The 19,822-nt window shown below is 52.9% G+C and overlaps 2 protein-coding genes across 4 annotated transcripts in view; one reads left to right on the plus strand and one right to left on the minus strand.

The window, feature by feature from the left end:
- Positions 1-14,109, plus strand: CCDC22 (CCC complex scaffolding subunit CCDC22). Its single transcript, XM_025982409.2, has 17 exons — positions 1-260; positions 1,306-1,483; positions 7,049-7,181; positions 8,014-8,120; positions 8,264-8,330; positions 8,429-8,607; positions 10,145-10,339; positions 10,859-10,921; positions 11,008-11,127; positions 11,728-11,847; positions 11,934-12,050; positions 12,156-12,257; positions 12,366-12,473; positions 12,724-12,819; positions 13,061-13,120; positions 13,201-13,275; positions 13,729-14,109. The coding sequence occupies exons 1-17, from the start codon at positions 211-213 to the stop codon at positions 13,840-13,842; spliced, it is 1,884 nt and encodes a 627-aa protein (XP_025838194.1). The 5' UTR covers positions 1-210; the 3' UTR covers positions 13,843-14,109.
- Positions 14,031-19,822, minus strand: part of FOXP3 (forkhead box P3) — a 20,125-nt gene continuing 14,333 nt past the window's right edge. For all 3 annotated transcript variants that reach the window (XM_072743600.1, XM_072743599.1, XM_025982410.2), the window contains 6 exons: positions 18,975-19,062; positions 18,700-18,780; positions 17,398-17,548; positions 16,607-16,683; positions 15,299-15,400; positions 14,031-15,102 (listed from right to left, as the gene is read on the minus strand). In XM_072743600.1, coding sequence (XP_072599701.1) covers positions 14,953-15,102; positions 15,299-15,400; positions 16,607-16,683; positions 17,398-17,548; positions 18,700-18,780; positions 18,975-19,062 — 649 coding nt within the window. In that variant the 3' untranslated portion in view covers positions 14,031-14,952. The remainder of the gene's footprint in view (positions 15,103-15,298; positions 15,401-16,606; positions 16,684-17,397; positions 17,549-18,699; positions 18,781-18,974; positions 19,063-19,822) is intronic.

The following is a 19,822-nucleotide window of genomic DNA, read 5'->3' on the forward strand; positions in this document are numbered from 1 at the left end:
TGCACGCTTAAGCCTGTACACGCACCTTCGCACCAGGACGCCAGGCATCCGGCTCGCGCCACACTCGCTCACCGAACTACACTTCCCGGCTTTCCTTGCGCAGCCGTGACACTCTTTGGACCGCGAGTGCGGATCGGGGTTTCAACAGCTGCTCCTCTCTTCCTCGGACCCGGTCCTGGACCTGTCCCCAGACTCGAACACGGCTCCACCATGGAGGAGGCGGACCGAATTCTCATCCATTCCCTGCGCCAGGCCGGCACGTAAGGACACAGCCCCCGCCCACCCCGGATTGCCCACATCCGGGACTCCAAAACTCTGGACCCAGTCACCCGGGAACCTTAAAACCCCAGACCTTGACATCTAGGGCTCCAACTTCCAGAACCCTAAGACATCCCCCACCCACCCACCCACACAAATGCTCTCTGACATCAAGGACCTCCCAAACCCTTTGACCTCAACACTTGGTAAATCCCAGATTCCAAGACCCAGACATCTCCAAGGTTTAAATAAAACCTTGGATCCTCAGCACCCAGGATCCTGAAATATGTGGTTCTTGATATCAATCCCCTGGGCCCCTGGTATTTAGAAAATTTAAGCCACCTGTATTTCGAGAACCAAGGAATTTAAACACCCAGGACCCTGGCACTCAAAACCCTGGGACTGGATACTTGGGAACCTTCAAATCCTGTTTTCCAACACCTGGGCTTTTAAAATCCCTGGACCCTAAAACCTGGAGACCTCAACACTTAGTGACCGTGACACACAGGACTTCTGCATTCAAGGGCTCTAAAAACCCAGGATGTCAACATCTAGGGAGGCTGATTTCTGGATTGCTTGAAACTAGAAGGTCTTGAAATCTGAAGATCTTGACATCTAGGGACCCTGACATTCAGAACTCCTGAAAACCTGAGCCTCACAATATCTAGTCTCAAAACCCTAGCAGCTCAATACCTAGGGGCCCCTGACATGTGAAGAACATGATACCTGGGGATCCAGAAACACAGAGAGCATGCCATCTGGGTCCCTTGCCCTTCCTAGACCCTAGAAATGAGAGACTTTTAAGCATATGGCAATTTGAGATGATTTTTGAATTCAGATCCCTTCTATCCACCATTAGGACCCAAGGACTTCTCTGGTTCTTAGTTTTCCAAATGGAAGTCCCCGTCACCAACACCCAGGGCCTGTCTGAACTGTGGCCATCCCCTCCGTTCACTCCCACCCCAATACTAAGGTGTCCAGAAGGCAGCATGGTCCAGCCTGATCCCAGTTTCCTGGCTGCTTTGAATCTGCCCTTTTCTTTTTCAGGGCAGTTCCTCCAGATGTGCAGTCCCTGCGAGCCTTCACCACTGAGTTGGTTGTAGAAGCTGTGGTCCGCTGCCTGCGTGTGATCAACCCTGCCGTGGGCTCTGGCCTCAGCCCCCTGCTGCCTCTGGCCATGTCTGCCCGGTTCCGCCTGGCCATGAGCCTGGCTCAGGCTTGCATGGTGAGTGCCCTCCTCCCAATATGTACAGCCTCTTCCTTCCTCCTTCACAAAGTCACCAAGCTCCTTCAAAACCCTTGCCTGTCCTCTCTGCCACCTCCTCTTGTGGCTTAGCATTTATTAGTGGTTAAGGATGCTAACTCTATGCCTGAGTAGCTCAGACCCTCACTAACCACTTGCTAACAATGTGACCCTAACCCTTCTGGGCCTCAGTTTCCTTATTTGTGAAACCGAGATGATAAAAATAGAGTTGATAGGAGCATTATATGAGTTGATCCAGTTTGCCCTTGGCTCCCACATTTTACGCTTAGCACCAAGAATCCCCCCCACTTCCATGGTATCCATTTATTAGTTCCAGAAAAAGGCTTGGCTTGGGTCGCATGTTCACTCCTAAATTAATCACTGTGTACTCTGACTGGCTCAGCCTGGATCACATAATTATCCCTATAGGACTCTGTGATTGACTCCTCCTTCAGGATAGTTTGGGAGTTGGGGGCCAGAGGGTTACTCAAAGGAAGAGAAGCTGATTATGTAAAACTGTATCTCTGCTGGGTTCCCCCTGTGGCAGCCACACACATCTTGCCTCTGCTGAGAATAATTCCCAAACTGTCTCTCTCGTAGGTAAAGTGCCTTGTGATGAAGCACTCATGCCTCCCTCAGTACAGAGCAGTATTCCAGTTACTATGTCCAGGGGCTCTGAGTAATGTCATTTCTCTTGGCTTGCTAGCTCTGTCACATTGGGTCAGTCTCTTAACCTCTTTGGGCCTGTTTCGTCATGTGTAAAATGGGTATAAGAGTTGTACCTACCACATAGGTTTGCTATGAGGAGTAAGAATTAGTTAATATAGAAAACAGCTGGCTATAATATGCTTTGCAAAAGTGGTATCACTATTAGGGAGGCCCAATCTGGCTGCTTGCCTTCCAGCAACCTCTAGCTACATATTGAGTGTGTGAACCTGGCCAATGGACCTAGGACATGACGGTATAAGGACAGTAGAGTCACTGCAGTGAATGTTTCCATTTAGCCCCTGGGGACAGGGCGGTCAGGTTTCTTGAATTCGAATCTTGCTTGTGCAGTTTCTGTCTCTTAACAGCAGGCTGCGGAGCTCTGCCCATCCTTTAGCTCTCAGGTTTGGCTGAATTTCAGGGGTTCCCAGATTCTTCTCTCTGGGGCTCTCTTGGGGTGGCCTCGGGAGCCAGGCCTGTCCCCTGGCCTGGAGCTGTTTTCTTGAGGATAGCACTTCCTGAGCAAGAGGTTCTGTTCCCTTTGACAAGGAGAGTGCACACAGTGAGAGATTTTGAGAAGGGGCTGGGGGTCTGGTGTCCCCCAGCTCCCTGTTTCTCTTTTCTCTCAGAGCTGCCTCCCAGTGGCTTTGGTGTTGACTCACCGGTTCTCTTTAATGTGGGGCAAAGAGCATGGCCAAAGCGTGCCTGCGATTGGCCCCAGAACCCTCATGTACATATCAGCAGACAGAAAGGGTCTCTCATAATCCAACCAGGTGCTGCCCCTGTAGCCCACTCAGGCTTGGCACCACTGCCTTCTGCTGGCCGCCTCCTCATGTGGCCGCCTGCCTGCCACCACTTTCTGCCACTTGGCCACCTCCATATTTTGGTGTCTGTCACTTCACACACCTGACTTCTGGATTGAGTTTCTGTATCAGTCACAGTTCTTTGATTGCAGGTGTCAGAAAAAACCCAAAGTAAAGTAGCTCGAAAGCCAGTGGTTTTCACACTCTTTTGACAGTGACTGTCTGAAATAAAATACCTCTTATGTTGTGACCTAATAGACGCGTGGGCACACACACACATACACGCACAGATAATAATGAGTTTTGCTGAGTGGATTCCCCCCACCCTGTGTTGGGTATGGTGGTATAAACTTGCTTCATTCTCGTGGCCGCTTTCTGAAGTAGGTACCATGGGTATCCCTTTACTTCAGATGAGGAAAAGTAAAGCACAGAGAAGTTAAGTGATTTGCCTGAGGTCACACAGCTGGTAAGAGGCAGAGCTTGGATTTGAATCCAGAAAATCTGCTCTCAGTGTCCATGCAGCCCCAGAGTGACAGCAACTCTGAATAGAAGAAAAAGGCTTTCTTTCTGGACCTGCTTCTTTAGTCCCCACGCAGAACACTGATGGGGCCTTTGAGCTCTGAAAACAGGCACATAGAGAAAGTCCTATCAGCCCCATTTCATAGCTAGGAGGCAGAGCTTCGGGTGGTGAAATAACCAGTTCAAGGTCTTAGCCAGTAAGTTAGTACAGGCTAGATTTCAATCCTGATCTTTTTACACCAAAGCCCATAAGTCTCTTCTTAAAAAAATTGTTTTGAGGAGGTCATTTTATTAGTCTGGGTCCAGTCTGGAGCCTGAAACTCCAGCAATAGTTGGAACGGGGACATCTAAATATAAAAAATTGTTAATTTGGTAAAAGGTGGTTAACTACTGAAAGGGTAAGAGAGAGCTCCCAGGTGTGATGGAAGGAGCATGATACTGGCAGAGTCTCACGCACCAAACCGTTCACCTGTTACCCTGCCTGTCTGCTGAAGGGGATGACTTTCATTGGTTTCCTGTGTTTCTTTCCAGGTTTTTTTTCTTTTAATGCAGATATAAGCAAATCTGAATATACTTATTTCCTCCTTTCTTTTTTCTTTTTTCCTTTTTTTCTTTCTATTAGATTTTGATTGCCCGGTTTCTGGCCATAACCAACGGTTCATGACATATACTAAAGGTCCCCTCCACCTAACCTAATATCTGTATAGGATACATATAAACCATGAAGCAAGTCAAGAACATATTTCTTTGAAATAGTCTAAAACCCTTATATCAAAAATAGATCCACTTAGAGCATTGTATGTCATATGATTGGACATCGTATCCTTCCTCTTCATGGCATTTCGTACTCTGCTGTTTCCTGGTTGTTCTGCTCCAGAGAGCACGTCTGCATACTCTGCAGAGCCTGGAAAGGGAAAAGCAAAACCAAAAATCTGCTTCCTGGTTTGGAGCCGGGGAGAAAGGCCCTCTTCCGACTCTCAGAAGGGTCGACTTGAGGTCATCTGTGAACTGCCTGAAGTTTGTTTTCAGAGCCTTTCCTTTCCCAGGTCTCTGCCCCTTTATATTTATTCTTTAGCAACTTTTTCATTACTTTGGCTGTTCTGTTGAGAAAAGGCTCTATAAGGAACCCATGCTCTGTTGTAAATTAGTAAAGCATGTCACGCGGAGGAAGAGGAAGAGAGGGCAATGAACCTGTAGCCTTTTGAGGATAATTCGGACATTGTAGCACTTTGGTAGTTGGTAATTTTGCTTTATGGGAAGTCTATAAAATGCGGGAAAATAGAGACTTGCTACCCATTCCTGTGTTTGTTTTATTTCTCTCTTTCTTACTTTTTTTAATCCCTCGTAACAGCTGCATTAAACGTATTCAATGTCCATTGTACATATGTACTGCAGTACGTACATATGATATCCTGTGCTTGGACACTTAGGATTTTGCAAATAATGCTGTAATGAATAATCTTGTGTGTGTCTGTCCTCTTGAATTGTTAGAGGGATGGTTTGACAGCTCCTCAAGGCAGTATTGCTAGGTGGAAGGGTAAAAGCATATATTGTTTTGTCGGACTTTGCCCAATTGCCCTCACTGGGCTTTGTTTCATTTCTGCCTTCCCAACGGCAGTGTGGGAGAGAGCACCTGTTTCCCCACAGCCTGGCCCACTGATCTGTGCCCCTTCAGTAGGTGAGGAATGATAGCTCAGTATAGTTTTTCTCCCCAGCTTTCTGTTAAGATTTTGCTCCATTCTTTTCTCTGTATATAAATGCATGCACACACACTTTTTTGCCAAACCATTTGAAAGTGGCAGACAGCATGATACTTCATACATATAATTTTCAGCACGCCTCTCCTAAATAGCAGGACTTTTGCCAGCATAAGCACGATATCGTGATCGCACCCATGAAATTTAATATGTATGTTAACAATCGATAGTATATATTAGAATAATAGTGTCTAATATCTAGTGCATGGTGGAATTTCCCCAGTTTTTCAAAAAATATCCTCTATTGCTTTTTTTTTTTTGAACTGTAGCATCTAATCAAGGATCACACATTTGATTTCACTGTTACCTCTTTAATCTTTTGTATCCAACAGTCCTCCTTCGTTTTTGTTTCTTTGTTTCCTTTGTGATGACAAATGTTTTCTAAGAGTCTTGGCTGGTTGTCGCCTGGCACAGCCTACGCTTTGAGTTGGTCACAGTGTTTTCTGATGATCAGATTCAGATTTGGGGCAGCGGCACTGCCCAAGCGATGGTATCTCCCTCCCAGCATGCACCTGAACAGGACAGACGTCAGGTTGTCCTGGGTCAGTGACGTTTGTGTGAGATCTCTTGGTGTGCTTTCAATTTGTGTCTGTCTCATAAGCCAGGTTGGACATATTTGCCTAGGTTTAAGGGCCATTTTCATTTTTTTTTTTTCTGTGAACTGCCTGCTCCTATCTTTTGCCTACTTTTTTCTTGCATTGCTGGTCTCTTTTGCTTGTTTGCTTTTTATTTTAATTTTATTTATTGTTATTTTAAAGATTTTATTTACTTATTCATGAGAGATACAGCGAGAGGCAGAGACATAGACAGAGGGAGAAGCAGATTCCCCGCGGGGAGCTCAATGCGGGACTCAATCCTGGGATCGTGACCTGAGCCAAAGGCAGATGCTCAACCACTGAGCCACCCAGGCGCCCCACTTGTTTGATTTTTAGATGCTCTTCAAATATGAGGTAGATTTACTCTCTGCCTGTGATGGGAACTCCAAATATTTTTTTTTCTAGCTTGTCATCACTCTTATGGTTTTGGTAATTGTATTCTTGAACATTTCTGTTTCTTTCCATGGGTTCAGAAATACTCCTCCTTTATGGCCTCTGGATTTAGGGTCATAGTTAGAAAGGCTGAAGCTGGGATCCCTGGGTGGCGCAGCGGTTTGGTGCCTGCCTTTGGCCCAGGGTGCGATCCTGGAGACCCGGGATCGAATCCCACATCGGGCTCCCGGTGCATGGAGCCTGCTTCTCCCTCTGCCTATGTCTCTGCCTCTTTCTCTCTCTCTGTGACTATCATAAATAAATAAAGATTAAAAAAAATGTTTAAAAAAAAAAAAAGGCTGAAGCCTTTTTTTTAAAAAAAATTTATTTACTTATTTTTATTTATTTATTTATTTATGATAGTAACACACACACACACACACACAGAGAGGGGCAGAGACACAGGCAGAGGGAGAAGCAGGCTCCATGCACCGGGAGCCTGACGTGGGACTCGATCCCGGGTCTCCAGGATCGCGCCCTGGGACAAAGGCAGGCGCCAAACCGCTGCGCCACCCAGGGATCCCAGAAAGGCTGAAGCCTTAATCTTATTTCTCGCTCTCTGTAGCATTGACTATAATCACTCTGTGGCTCCCCTCAGAGGCCTGGAGGCCTTGCGGAGCCAAGGTGGAGTTGAGAGGGTGGTGGTTGGCAAGAGAGTGGGAGCATTTGTGGTCTAGGCCCAGAGCTCCCAGGACAGGAGGCCTGCCTGATAGAGGCTACCCCCCCAACCCCCAGGACCTGGGCTATCCCCTGGAGCTTGGCTATCAGAACTTCCTCTACCCCAGTGAGCCTGATCTCCGGGACCTGCTTCTCTTCTTGGCTGAGCGTCTGCCCTCTGATGCCTCTGAGGATGCAGATCAGCCTGCAGGTATGGTCTGCCCAGGGTACGGTGGGTGCGGGGTGAAGGAGAGCACGGCATTCCTGGGTGTTATAGGGGCTGGGGGAGGTGGAGGTGGTAAAAACGTTGACCAGGGCTGGGGTCAGGGATGTATCTTTGGGAGACCTGGGTGGGATGGGAGGATTGGGTCTAGGGGAGGGGGGCAGGGCAGGGCAGGTGGAAGGGGGCCTGGGCTTGGGCTGCCTCAGGTGGTGGGGGGAGTTGGTGCTGGATGCTGGGAGGGGCTTCTCTGCCTTACTTCCTCCTCGCTCCTCCTCCTCCTCCCCACTCCAACCACACTAGCCTTCTTGGTGCTTCTCAGACATTCCAGGTTTGCTCCAGCCTCAGGGCCTTTGTATTTGCCAGATTATTCTTCCCCTAGATATGTTCTTGGTCCACCTTCTTACCTTTTACAGGTTCTATTCACATGTCACCTCTGGGAGGCCTTACTGAGACCGCCTTGTTTAAAATTACATGCTCCTCTCAATAGTCTTTACCCTCCTCTTGGATCATTACCTGAGAGTTTTTCTGTATTGTACTTTTGACTTTAATCATGTTCTCCTTTACCAGCATGCTGGCAACGTGGGGGCAGGGCAAGTTCTCAGTCTGCTCACCAAAGTATTCTGAGAGTCTAGAACAGTGACTGGCACATAGTAGGTGCTCAGCAAGTGTTTGTTGACTGGCTGGGTGTGAGAAGGATAGCTAGATAGAGATGCATCTCTGGGAGGTAGGGGTCAGGGAGCCATGGCTGGTTTCCCAGGGTATGCATTTTGGGAATTGTGGCACTGTCACCTGGTTGTTACTCCTTCCCCATCCCCTATAGGTGACTCAGCTATCCTTCTCCGGGCCATCGGCAGCCAGATCCGGGACCAGATGGCCCTGCCCTGGGTCCCACCCCTCCTTCGCACTCCCAAGCTGCAGCACCTCCAGGTGGGACCCCCTAGCTCACATCGATGTTGCTTGGCCCCACCTTGGCCCCATGCTCGGGTTTTTAGCCCCCCTCCCACTACCAGTGCCCTCCCCTCCCCCTGCCACAGTTCATCAGGGAGGCTCTGATTCTGCTCTCCCACCAGGGCTCAGCCTCCCAGAAGCCTTTCCACACCACCAGGCTGGTCATGCCTGAGTTGAGTTCCAGAGGAGGTACGGGTGAGGCTGTGCGGGAGGGCCGGGAGCAGGGGGAGAAGTAGGCCTGAACCACCACCCCCTCCCCAGCCAGCTGACTCTGTTCCTGCCTCTAGAGCCCCGGGAGTTCCAGGCAAGTCCTCTGCTGCTTCCAGCCCCCACCCAGGTGCCCCAGCCTGCTGGGAGGGTGGCCTCACTCCTCGAATGCCATGCCATCCAGCTCTGCCAACACAGGGGCCGGGACCGCCCCGGGGATGAGGACTGGGTCCAACGGGCACCCCGCCATCCCACCCAGGTACCGCCCAATGCTTGGCTCTCTGCTGCCAAGGCCCTTGCTTACAGAAATGCCCCTGTTTCAGCTTCCCTTGGTTCTCTGTTCCTCCTGCCCTTTCTCCCTCATCGTCTCCTCTCTGCCTCCTCCACCTGGCTCTTCCCTGAGAGAACCCTGGAGTTAGAAAGACTGTGGACTTCTGACAAGTCACTATCCCGCACTCCCTCTAGAGCCTCAGTTTCCCTTCCTGAGACTTGGGAGGTGATAGTACCCTCCCCTCAGGCTAGCACTGAACCAAGGCAGGTTCTTAGCAACCAGCATGCTCAGGATTTGCATACTTCTTCCCTGTTTCTGTTGCCTTCTTCCCACCCCAGAGCCTCTCATTCTTTCTCTGTCTCTGCCACTGTCACCGATGCTTATTTTTTCTGTCCCCGGGTCCCTGCACTGTCTCTTCTGGTCATTATCTTTCTTGTCCTTTGGCTGTGCTGCCCCTCCTTCCTGCCCCTCTGTCTCCTCATTCCTCTGCTGGGTGTTTTCCTGTCCTATTTGTTCACCTCTGTCACTGTCTCTTCTTTCTTTCTTTCTTTTTTTTTTTTTTTGAAAGATTTATTTATTCATGAGACACACAGAGAGAAAGAGAGGCAGAGACACAGGCAGAGGGAGAAGCAGGCTCCATGCAGGGAGCCCAACGTGGGACTCGATTCCGGGTCTCCAGGATCACACCCTGGGGTGAAGGCGGTGCTAAACCGCTGAGCCACCTGGGCTGCCCCCGTCTCTTCTTTCTGCTCCAGCTTCCCCCACTGCCATTTGTTCCATCTTTACTCCCGCCTGTCTTTTTTTAAGCTTGTAGAAATTTTCAAACACAGAAATAGAATGTTCCAGTGAATCCTGTGTGCCCATTATCCACCTTCAACTATGAGCAGGTCACCAGTCTTTCTTCATCTGTTCTCCCCTAAGTGTTTCTCAGTATTATTTTGAAGCAGGTCCCAATATGCATGACACTTCAGCTCTAAATACTGAGACAGACATCTCTTAACTCAGAAGGGTATTGACTTTTTAAGGTAACCTGTGGGTTATTTTCACACCTAGTACCATTAGCAGTGATCTCTTAATACTGTCACTGAGTTCATAGTCATATTTCCCTAGTTGTCTCAAAACTCCCTCTGTTTCCCACCCCCCATCTTGATTTAACTCTGCTTCCATTACTCCTTTGCCCAGCACCTCTGACTCTCCATTTCTGTTCCATCCCCATGTAGCCTTTCAGTGTGGCCCTCTGATTTGGGGGGTTGCTGATTGCTGCTTCTCTCCCTTGCCTCAGCCACCTCCAGTGTGGGGAGCGAGTGGGTGGAGAGAAGCATGGCTGTGAGGAGGGGACCCTGTCCTTGGGGAGCTCCCAGACCGGTGGGTCAGGAGAGGGGGACTGGGCCTCTTGGTGGGAGGGGTTGAAGGGTGGGTGTGACCATGTGGTGGCACTTTGTCAGGCAGCTCCCTGGAGGAGGCAGGGCCTCAGGTGCCTAGCAGGCCTCTACACCTTCCCGTTTGCCCTGCCTTCTGTTTCCAGGAAGATACACGGGCTCAGCGGCAGCGGCTGCAGAAGCACTTGGCCGAGCATCTCCACCAGACCTGGGGCCGACTGGGGGCTCCACCACAGGCCCGAGACCTGGGAGAGCTGCTGCAGGCCTGGGGTGCTGCAGCCAGGATGGGTGCCTCCAAGGGCTCCCGCTTCACACACTCAGAGAAGTTCACCTTCCATCCAGTGAGTGGGTCTGAATGGACCTGGGTGTGCTGACAGGGCCAAGGCAGGCTTGCTGGGTTGCTTTCTGTATAGACAACACACTTGATCCACACAGGTTCCTGTGTTCCCACTGGGCATGCCCTTTCTGAGCTGGTGGGTGGGGAGTGTCCCTGGCTTCTCAGGGGCTTTGGTGGAGAAAGGGTGGAGGGGTGGGAGCCACATAAGGGTGTGCGAACCCTAGCTTCCCTTAGACAGTTTCCTCTGGACTTAGCTTCTTTCCTTGATCTAGAGGGGCCCTCATCCTCCCCGTGGGCAGGAGCTGTGCCAGGATCAGGGAGGTTTCTTTATGAGCAAATATGTCTAGCCTGAGGTTTCAGAGAGTGCCCGGGTCCTCATAAACCCAGTCTGACAGCTGTCAGTGGTTGAGTGGATGTGAGGACGGTGCTGGAAGGGCACTTGGGTGCTGAGGCTGGGTGGGGTGGGGCGGGGCAGGGCAGGGCCTTCTGGGACAGCCAGGATACTCCCTTCTCATTCCCGCAGGAGCCCGAGGTCCAGGCATCCCAGGTGTCTGATATGCCAGTCACCTCCCAGCGGCCTGAACAAGTAAGTGGAGCAGTGGGGGGAGGCTCTGGGCCTTCACCTGTCTCATGGGCCTGACACCCTGACCCCAACTGGCCTGTGCCTCTCAGGACACAAGGGCAGCTCAGGAGCAGGAGCTGGAGTCTCTTCGGGAACAGCTGGAGGGAGTGAACCGCAACATTGAAGAGGTTGAAGCCAACATGAAGACCCTGGGAATCAGCCTCATGCAGGTGGGAGGTGGGGAGGAGAGGGGCTGCCCACCTGGGGTTGGGTCACAGTGGGGCCTAGAGGGCCTTGCAGAGCCTGAGAAGACCTTGTAGAGGTCTGCCGATGTCAGGAGGGTTCAGAGGCAACCCTGGGGACCCATGGGCTCTCATGGGTTTAGGAGAATAAGTGGAAGTGAGAGGGGGATGTAGGGTGAGTGGGTTCAGACCTGTGGGGGTCAGGGGCACCCGTGGGCATCGGTCAGGCTATGTGGGTGTCTATGAGAATCAGGAGGGGTGCGAGCATCTGTGTCAGTATGATGTATCTGTATGGGCAGGGGCTTGAGGGCCTGGTCAGGGCTTCTGGGGTGGGGGGTGTCATTTTGTGGAGGTAGAGGGATCAGAGGGATCAGAGGGGCCTGTGGGTGTCTGTCACTGCTTATGGGTTTCCGTCACTATCAGGAGGGGTCAAGGGGCCGACAGAGGGTAGAGGGGTGTGTTGTCATCTGTGGGGGCTCAGGCTAGACTAGGGCTTTCCAGGCTCAGTGGGGGCTAGAGGGCTTTAGAGGGCTTTGGTGTGTGGCTGAGCTCCTCTGCTGATGGGAGTGGGGGTTCATGGGGTGCCAGGTGGAGACGGAGTGTCGGCAGAGTGAGCTCAGCACAGCAGAGCGTGAGCAGGCCCTGCGCTTGAAGAGCCGGGCAGTGGAGCTGCTTCCCGACGGGACTGCCAACCTCGCCAAGCTGCAGGTGGGGCTGGCACCATGGTTAGGTGGGAGGGCTGGAGTTGGAAGAGTCCATCCGGTGTGACACACATCCCTTACTGCCATTCCCAGCTTGTGGTAGAGAGTAGTGCCCAGCGGGTCATCCACTTGGCGGGTCAGTGGGAAAAGCACCGGGTCCCTCTTCTGGCTGAGTACCGCCACCTCCGAAAGCTCCAGGATTGCAGAGAGGTAGGTTGTGAGGCCCTGGGCTGTGGGTGGGGCAGGTTCAGTCCCTCCCTAGGGGCTCATCCTTGTGCTCTGCTCACTATCCCTCTACCCATGGGGTCCTGGCAGCTGGAATCTTCTCGACGGCTGGCAGAGATCCAGGAGCTGCACCAGAGTGTTCGAGCAGCTGCTGAAGAGGCCCGTAGGAAGGAAGAGGTCTATAAGCAGCTGGTAAGGCCCGTGCGGGGGCCCTGGGTAGCCCGGAGTGGGTGAGGAGTGGGTCCCAGTGGAGTGGGTGGGGTGTAGGTCCCAGGAGAGTGTCTGCTATGTTCTGTCTAGGTGTCAGAGCTGGAGACCCTGCCAAGAGATGTGTCCCGGCTGGCCTATACCCAGCGCATCCTGGAGATTGTGGGCAACATCCGGAAGCAGAAGGAAGAGATCACTAAGGTATATCATTGCAGCTGTGGAAGGTTGGGGCAGATGCATGTAGCATGGCCACACGGGGACTTCACATTCTCTGAAAGGCAGAGCTATCTAGCCACACCCCAACATAGAACACTCCTACCCCGTCTGCTCCAGCCACACCTGATGCAGTGGCGCAGTGACATCTGGGTGTGAGCACATGCACACAAATGCCTGCAGCCTGCTGGCCAGCCTGTGCCAAACATGGGCTCATGGCCACCCTGTACTCTGCCAGATTTTATCAGATACAAAAGAGCTTCAGAAGGAAATCAACTCCCTGTCTGGGAAGCTGGATCGGACATTTGCTGTAACTGATGAGCTCGTGTTCAAGGTATGGGTCAGGCTGGGCTGGGTGGAGGGGTGGGGTGGGGCTGGGCTGCTGCTTGTCTGTCTGCTTACAGGTTGGCTTGGGCGCAAGCCCTGTGTGAGCCTTGTAGGTATGCTGCTGCTCCAGCCTGGCTGTGTGCCACAGAGGATGATTAGGGGAGTGGAGAGGGTAGCCTTGTGGGGTCCTGGAGGTGGTATTTGTGGGAAACATGGGGGAAGTCCACTGATCCCTTCTGTCTGATCAGGATGCCAAGAAGGATGATGCTGTTCGGAAGGCATACAAGTATCTAGCTGCCTTGCATGAGGTGAGTGGAGTAGTGTCCAGGGGGGCTGGCCGGGGTGGGGCGTGGTGGGGGTGCAAGCCTTCTGCTCCTGCCATCCATAGAACTGCAGCCAGCTCATCCAGACCATCGAGGATACAGGCACAATCATGCGGGAAGTTCGAGATCTTGAGGAACAGGTGAGGCCCATGGGTAGGAGGAAAAACCAAGGCAGGCCAGTGGACAGCACCCCTGGTTCACACCAAGAGAGGCTGTGGGAGCAGACGCAGCCCACGGCTGGACTCTTGGCCTTGCCCCTTAGTAGCTGTGTGTGTAAACTGTCACTGGCCAGCAGCCTGCTCTGAGCCCTGGCTCCCATCCCAAAGGCTCTCTCGCCTGCCTCCTGGGGCCATTGGCAGAGGCCTCAGCTTGAGTATGTGTCGGCTCATCCTGCCATGTAACAAATGATGCTTTAGGCAAATAGATGACACACGCAAAGGCCCAATGGTGGTGGGACACAGCAGGCCGTTGCGGGAGGAGGTGGGGGAGGGGCACGGGAGGGGCCTTCAGCAGCCTTAATGGAGAGGGGAGGTGGGAGCAGGGTAAGGCCCCCCTCACCCCACACTAAAGACATGTGATTCACATTGCCTTAGATTGAGATGGAGATGGGGAAGAAGACACTCAGCAATCTGGAGAAGATCCGCGAGGACTACCGAGCCCTCCGCCAGGAGAATGCTGGCCTCCTCGGGCGGGTCCGGGATGCCTGAGGAGCCCCCAGCACCTGTCTGCTCCCAGCCTGGCCTCCAGCGGGGAGTTGAGATGTTGGGGGCGATAGCCAAGGGCTTGCCCTAGCCATTCCCTCTGGTGGCTGCACAGCTCCTCCTGCTATGGCCTTGGCCCCAGACCACTGCCCACCTGACCCCCACCCTTATCTAGGGTGATCATCTAGAGCATGGAAACTCAGCTGCAGTTTATTGGAGAGGGTACCAGGGTTAAGACCTTGGATCCCAAATAAATGAGGGGCTCTGTCTGCAGTCTAAGCGGAGGCATGGATGGGGACACAGGGTTCAGGACAAGGGAGGTGGGGTGGGTGGCAGGTGAGACATGGGGTATGTTTGGTGATTCAGTGTGTATGGCTGTGAAAGCCCATGTGGGACGCAGGAGACCCACTGGGGTGCCAAATGCATGTGCATGCCCATGAGATGCACAGGTATATTCTGGTGGGCCATGTGACCAAGCTGATGTTTTGGGAGCTGTGTGAGAATGTGCACAGCTGGGATGTGTTTGTTTGAGTGGCTCTTTGGGACCTGAGATCCTGAAGGTACCAAGGCTGCTTCTGTGCGGGTCCCTGGGCACATCTCCTGTGACACTGCACCTGTGGGCCTGGGGATGGCTGTGGGTGGGTGCTTTGGGGTATGGGGGCTGACAAGGCTGTGCTAGGGTGTGATCATCTGTGTGATTGCAGGTCTGAGGTTGTCTGAGTGTACGGAGGCAGGCTCTTTGTGTTCTGGTGTTTGTACTGCATCTAAGGGACTGGATTGTGACCGTGCATGTGTCTTTTCCAGCCCCGGGGTCATCTGTGAGAATGACTGAGGCAGGCTGGATGTGTGGTTGTTTGTGATGGCTCAGTTTGGCTAAGGAGTGTGTTGCAGGAAGCTGGGATGGGAGCTGGGGCTGGGGCCCTCTGAGCAGCCTGGGTGCAGAGCATTTGACCTAAAAGAGGGTGGTCAGCTGAGGATCAGGGTCCCTGTACACCTCACTTTGTGGTCCCTGTAGGCATATCCAGGGCCCGTAGTCCCTGCCCCTGGCCACTTCCATCCCACCACCACCCCTCATTCGGCCCCTGTCCTTCCTTCCTCCTTTCCTTTGCTTTGAGTTTAGGGGCCAGGTGTGGGGTTGGAACTCCTGCTAGGCCTCTGGCTTCTCTTCTTGCGGAACTCGAATTCGTCCACGGTCCACACGGCCCCCTTCTCACTCTCCACCCGCACGAAGCACTTGTGCAGGCTCAGATTGTGGCGGATGGCATTCTGTGGAAGGCAGGCCAGCCAGGCCGGGGGCAGGGGAAGCAGGCAGGCAGTCATCCTCTGAGGTCAGCAGTACCCACCAAAAGCTGGCCCCTGCCCCTTGCCTACATGCCTACACGCCCTCCCACTCCTGAGCTTGGCCAGTACTATGGTAGCATTTGAGGCCCTCCCAGCCACTGCTACCTCCAGAGGAACTCACCTTCCAGGTGGCAGGGTGGTTCCTGAAGAAGGCAAACATGCGTGTGAACCAGTGGTAGATCTCATTGAGTGTCCGCTGCTTCTCAGGAGCCTCCAGGATGGCCTGGAGGTTGGGGGGCAAGGGGGTCACTTCTCCAAAAACTGAGCTGAGAGTGGTAGTGGCCCGCCCTGGGTATCTGACATGGGTGGAACTGTGGGGGTGGGGGGAGGGGAGGGAGGGAGATGGTGTGGGGTGATAGGTCAGAATCAGGGTCAGAAGTGGGCTGAGGGGTCAGGCCAGGATGGGGTGAGGTAGAGGGGAATGGCTGACATTGTGGTAAGGTCTGGCTCAGGGTAAGGCCGGGATCAGGTTAAAGGTCTGGGACAGAGCTGGAGCTGGCTGTCTCCACAGGGGCAAGGTTGCAGGGTTTGGGGAGGTTGAAGGCCAGGAGCAGGGTCAAGTTAAGGATTTGGGCAGGGTAAAAGGTCATCAGGGAGGGGATTCATTAAGGGTCTGGCTGGGGATGGACTGGGGTGAGTTGAGGGCTCAGGGATGGGATAGCATTAGGTTAGGAGTCAGAGGTGGACCTAGTGATATAGCAATCTTATGTGTCAGGCATGTATTTGGGTTCAGGGTCAAGAAGGAGGTTGGTTGTGTGTGGTCCTTAAGGGTCAGGGCTTGTGTTAGGTGTGGAGTGAGGCTAAAGGTCAGGGAATTTGATCTGTTTGGATTTAGGAATGGGGTTAAGTAAAGGGTCAGAGGTTATGGCTGCAGTAAGGTTCTGGGTCAGGATGGGGCTACGCAGGAGAATGTAGGGGCTAGGTGTGGGCCTACCCAGGATAAAGGTCTGGGCAGCCTCTGATGGAAGTGCTGGAAAGGCATCAGGGAGATTCACATGAAGCGTTTGGGATGGGGTGAGGCCAAGAGTCAAAGAGACGTTACAGGAAGGGGTTAGAGGCAGGGTCTGGCCGAGGGATGTGTTGACATATTGGGGCATGTACGGGGCTGGGAAAGGAGTTAGGATAGTATCTGTGGTGGGTTTAGGGCACAGGGCAAAGATCAGGTTCATAGTGGGGCTATTCTACAGGTCTAGGTGGGGGTACATATGGGTGGGTAGCAGGGAAGGGGTGGGTCGAAGGCCCGAATTTGGCTTGCACTGGCCTGGATAGTGGTTTGGGTTTGGGTTTGGGGGCAGGTCTGGGGTGAAGCCGGCATGGGGAATCATATCTGAGACCTGTCCTGGGTGCGCTCAGAAGGAGGCTGGGAATGTGGGAGGCCGGTCCCCACCCCGTTTCTTTTCCTTCTCCTTGACCCCCACTGCCTGCTTACCCAGCGGATGAGGGTGGCGTAGGTGAAGGGGGGGCGCAAGTTGTGGAATTTGAAGTAGTCCATGTTGTGGAAGAACTCTGTAGGGGGTTGGGGAGAATCAGGCCCCATCCTGGAGTGCCTCACTCCCTCTCCTATCCTCCATGCTACAAACAGAATCAAGTAGAATCTAACCTGGCTGAAATCCCTTGCTAACAGCACCGCTTTTCACCATTGGAGTTACTGTGCCAAGCCCCGGGCGTCAAGTATATGGCTCACCATTAGCACCATTCTCACCAAAATGGGCCTTGCTGTCCCCAAAGTTTAGAAGAAGTGAAGTAGCTGGCACACCAAAGGGATGTCACTGGCCAAGTGGCAGAGCCAGGCTGACACTCCAGGGCCTGGATCCCTCTTAAGCCCACAGCCCAGGCCTTGTGGGCAGTAAGGGGGTCCGTGAGCTTGGGAGAGTCATGCCACTTTTCCTTGAAGGGGGAAGGGACAGTCCCTTGGAATCACTTGGCTAGTTCTTTCCCTTCTGATGACCAAATGGAGTAGCCGAAGCCCAGAATGAGTGAACCCTGAGCCCCAGGGGAGATGGGGCTAGACACGAGAAACCATGATGGGGAGCTTGCAGGCTTTGGAAACGCTGAGAGGCAGCTTTTGCAAGCAGTCGAGTTTTCCCAAAGGCAGGGTAGCAGTGCTGGGGAGGGGCAGGACTGGCTGTCTCCCCCTACCTCTGTGCCAGTCAGGGGGATTAGGGGCTCAGGATGAGGGTGGGGGGGGCGGGCACCATGTAGGGCATAGACCATCCTTACCTGGGAATGTGCTGTTTCCATGGCTGCCCCAGAGGTGCCTCCTCACAGCAAACAGGCCATCAGGGGCCTCCTGGGGGCTGGACCAGGCTGGGCCCGTGGTGGCAGGAGTGCCAGCGGCTACGATGCAGCAGGAGCCTTTGTCAGATGATGCCTGCAGGAGGAGGGAGAGGCTACTGACTCAGAGGCTTAAACTTTCCACTTCAGTTTTAAATAAGTAAGTGTTTTTAAAAACAAGGGAGCTCTCTTCTCCTTTCCAGTCTGATGTGGAATCTCACGAAGCAGCATGAGTTGTATTTATGAGAGTGTGAGTGTGGAGAGTGTGGACGTGTATGTGTGTGTGTTTAAGATTTTATTTTATTTATTCATAGAGACAGAGAGAGAAAGAGAGAGGCAGAGATACAGGCAGAGGGAGAAGCAGGCACCACACAGAGAGCCTGACGTGGGACTCGATCCCAGGTCCCCAGGATCGCGCCCTGGGCTGCAGGCGGCGCTAAACCACTGCACCACCGGGGCTGCCTGTGTGTGTGTGTGTGTGTGTGTGTGTGTGTGTGTGTGTGTGTGTTTAGAGCACTAATGCTGGTGCCTCAAGCTGGGGCTGAATGGGGCTCCTCTCCTACCCAACTGTGACCTTAGGGATGATAGGAATACCTATCTCACAGCAACATCAGGAGGATGAGATAACATTTTTTTTTTTTTTTTTTTAATTTTATTTATGATAGTCACAGAGAGATAGAGAGAGAGGCAGAGACACAGGCAGAGGGAGAAGCAGGCTCCATGCACCGGGAGCCTGACGTGGGATTCGATCCCGGGTCTCCAGGATCGCGCCCTGGGCCAAAGGCAGGCGCCAAACCGCTGCGCCACCCAGGGATCCCAGGAGGATGAGATAAATTAACCCCAGCAAAGTGCTCAGGTACAATGCCTTGCACTTGGGGCCGGCTTCATGGGTGTGTGGCTTGTTTAATCACACAGGTCTCTGTACTGTGTCTACTGCTCTGCGGTGGTCATCTTGAAACTCGAGCTCCCTGTTTCTATTTTGCACTGGCCCCTGTGTGTTATATAGCCAGCCCTGCCAGTGGCACAGGGTCTGCCTCCAGTAAGTGGTGATTTGCTGCTGCTTTGAAAAATCAAGATCACAATGTTTTGGGAATCTAAGGGTCAGAGGGTTTGTAACTGAAGAGGACAGATTTCCAGGTCTGGGCATGTTTGGAGCTGGCCCCAGTCCTAGGGCCTGGGTTCAAGGTTAAGTCCCCTCCCCCAACCCCTCCAGTTGTCTCTTACACCTGTGGGCCTGGGGTGGCTCACCGTGGATGGAGCTTTGGTCAGGGTCATCTTCCCAGCCAAGTGGGCCTGCATAGCACCCAGCTTCTCCTTCTCCAGCACCAGCTGTGAGGATAGGCACAAAGTGAGGCCTCACCTTGGCCTTTTTCTGTCACATCTTTGCTCAGGCCATGGTCCTTCCTGGGAGTGCCCTACCTCCTCCCTTCCTTTATGCCAGCCCCCATCCTGGGTGAGCTAAGCACAGGGTGGACATAAGGCTCGCCCATCATCCCCCCCACCCACCCACTCTCCTATGTCACCTGCTGTTCCAGAGACTGCACCACCTCCCTCTGGAGGAGACACTGTGCTCTGCCCTTCTCATCTAGGAGATGGTCCGCCTGGCAGTGCCTGGATAGGGGGAAGATTCCATGTGGGTGACCATGGTGGGCCTGCCTCCTGACTCAACACTCTGAGTGAGGAGAGCCAGACCATCTTGGAGACGTCTCTGCAGAGCCTCAGCCTCTCTCCCCTCTCTACCTCAGTCTCCCTTTTAAACCTGCTCTTGCTTCAATACATGCTACTTGGCATCTCCTGATGCCAGGCCTGAGCTCGCCGCTTGAGCCCAGCCAGGAGGCTGGAGATGATGTTGGGAGGCTGGTGAGTTAAGAGCAGACCAGGTAGATGAGGGCAGGAGAGGCACTCCAGGTGGAGGGGACAGCCTGTGTAAAGTCATGGTCATGAAGAGGACAGGGTGCAGAGTTGCCACTGGTAGTTGGGTATGGTTGGAAAAGGTTTTGTGTGTGTGTGTGTGTGTGTGTGTGTGTGGCTGAGGGGAGGGAGCAAGAGCCACTGTGAGAATCTGGGACTTTGGTGCTCAATAAAATCAGGCTGCTGTGTTGGCATAAGGGGTAGGACAACAGGGCAAAGTGGTCAGGAGTGTGGATTCTAGAGGTTGGCTGCCTGGATTCAAATCCCAGCCCTGTCACTTAGGAACTGGGTGATTTTGATCAAGACACTTAATGTTTTATGGCCTCAGTTTCTGTATCTGTAAAATGGAAGTAAATAATAGTATATACCTTTATTATGATGCCCCATTATAAAGATGGGGAAACCAAGGCCCAGAGAAGCTAAATAGCTTGCCCAAGGTTAGACAGCCAGGGAGTGATGG

This window comes from Vulpes vulpes, chromosome X (genome assembly GCF_048418805.1).
Source record: "Vulpes vulpes isolate BD-2025 chromosome X, VulVul3, whole genome shotgun sequence".
NCBI lineage: Eukaryota > Metazoa > Chordata > Mammalia > Carnivora > Canidae > Vulpes > Vulpes vulpes.

Coding starts and splice junctions, on each gene's coding strand:
- CCDC22 (XM_025982409.2), top strand. CDS start 211: ATGGAGGAGGCGGACCGAATTCTCATCCATTCCCTGCGCCAGGCCGGC. Junction 261..1,305: donor TCCCTGCGCCAGGCCGGCAC/GTAAGGACACAG, acceptor TTTCTTTTTCAG/GGCAGTTCCTCCAGATGTGC. Junction 7,182..8,013: donor GGATGCAGATCAGCCTGCAG/GTATGGTCTGCC, acceptor CATCCCCTATAG/GTGACTCAGCTATCCTTCTC.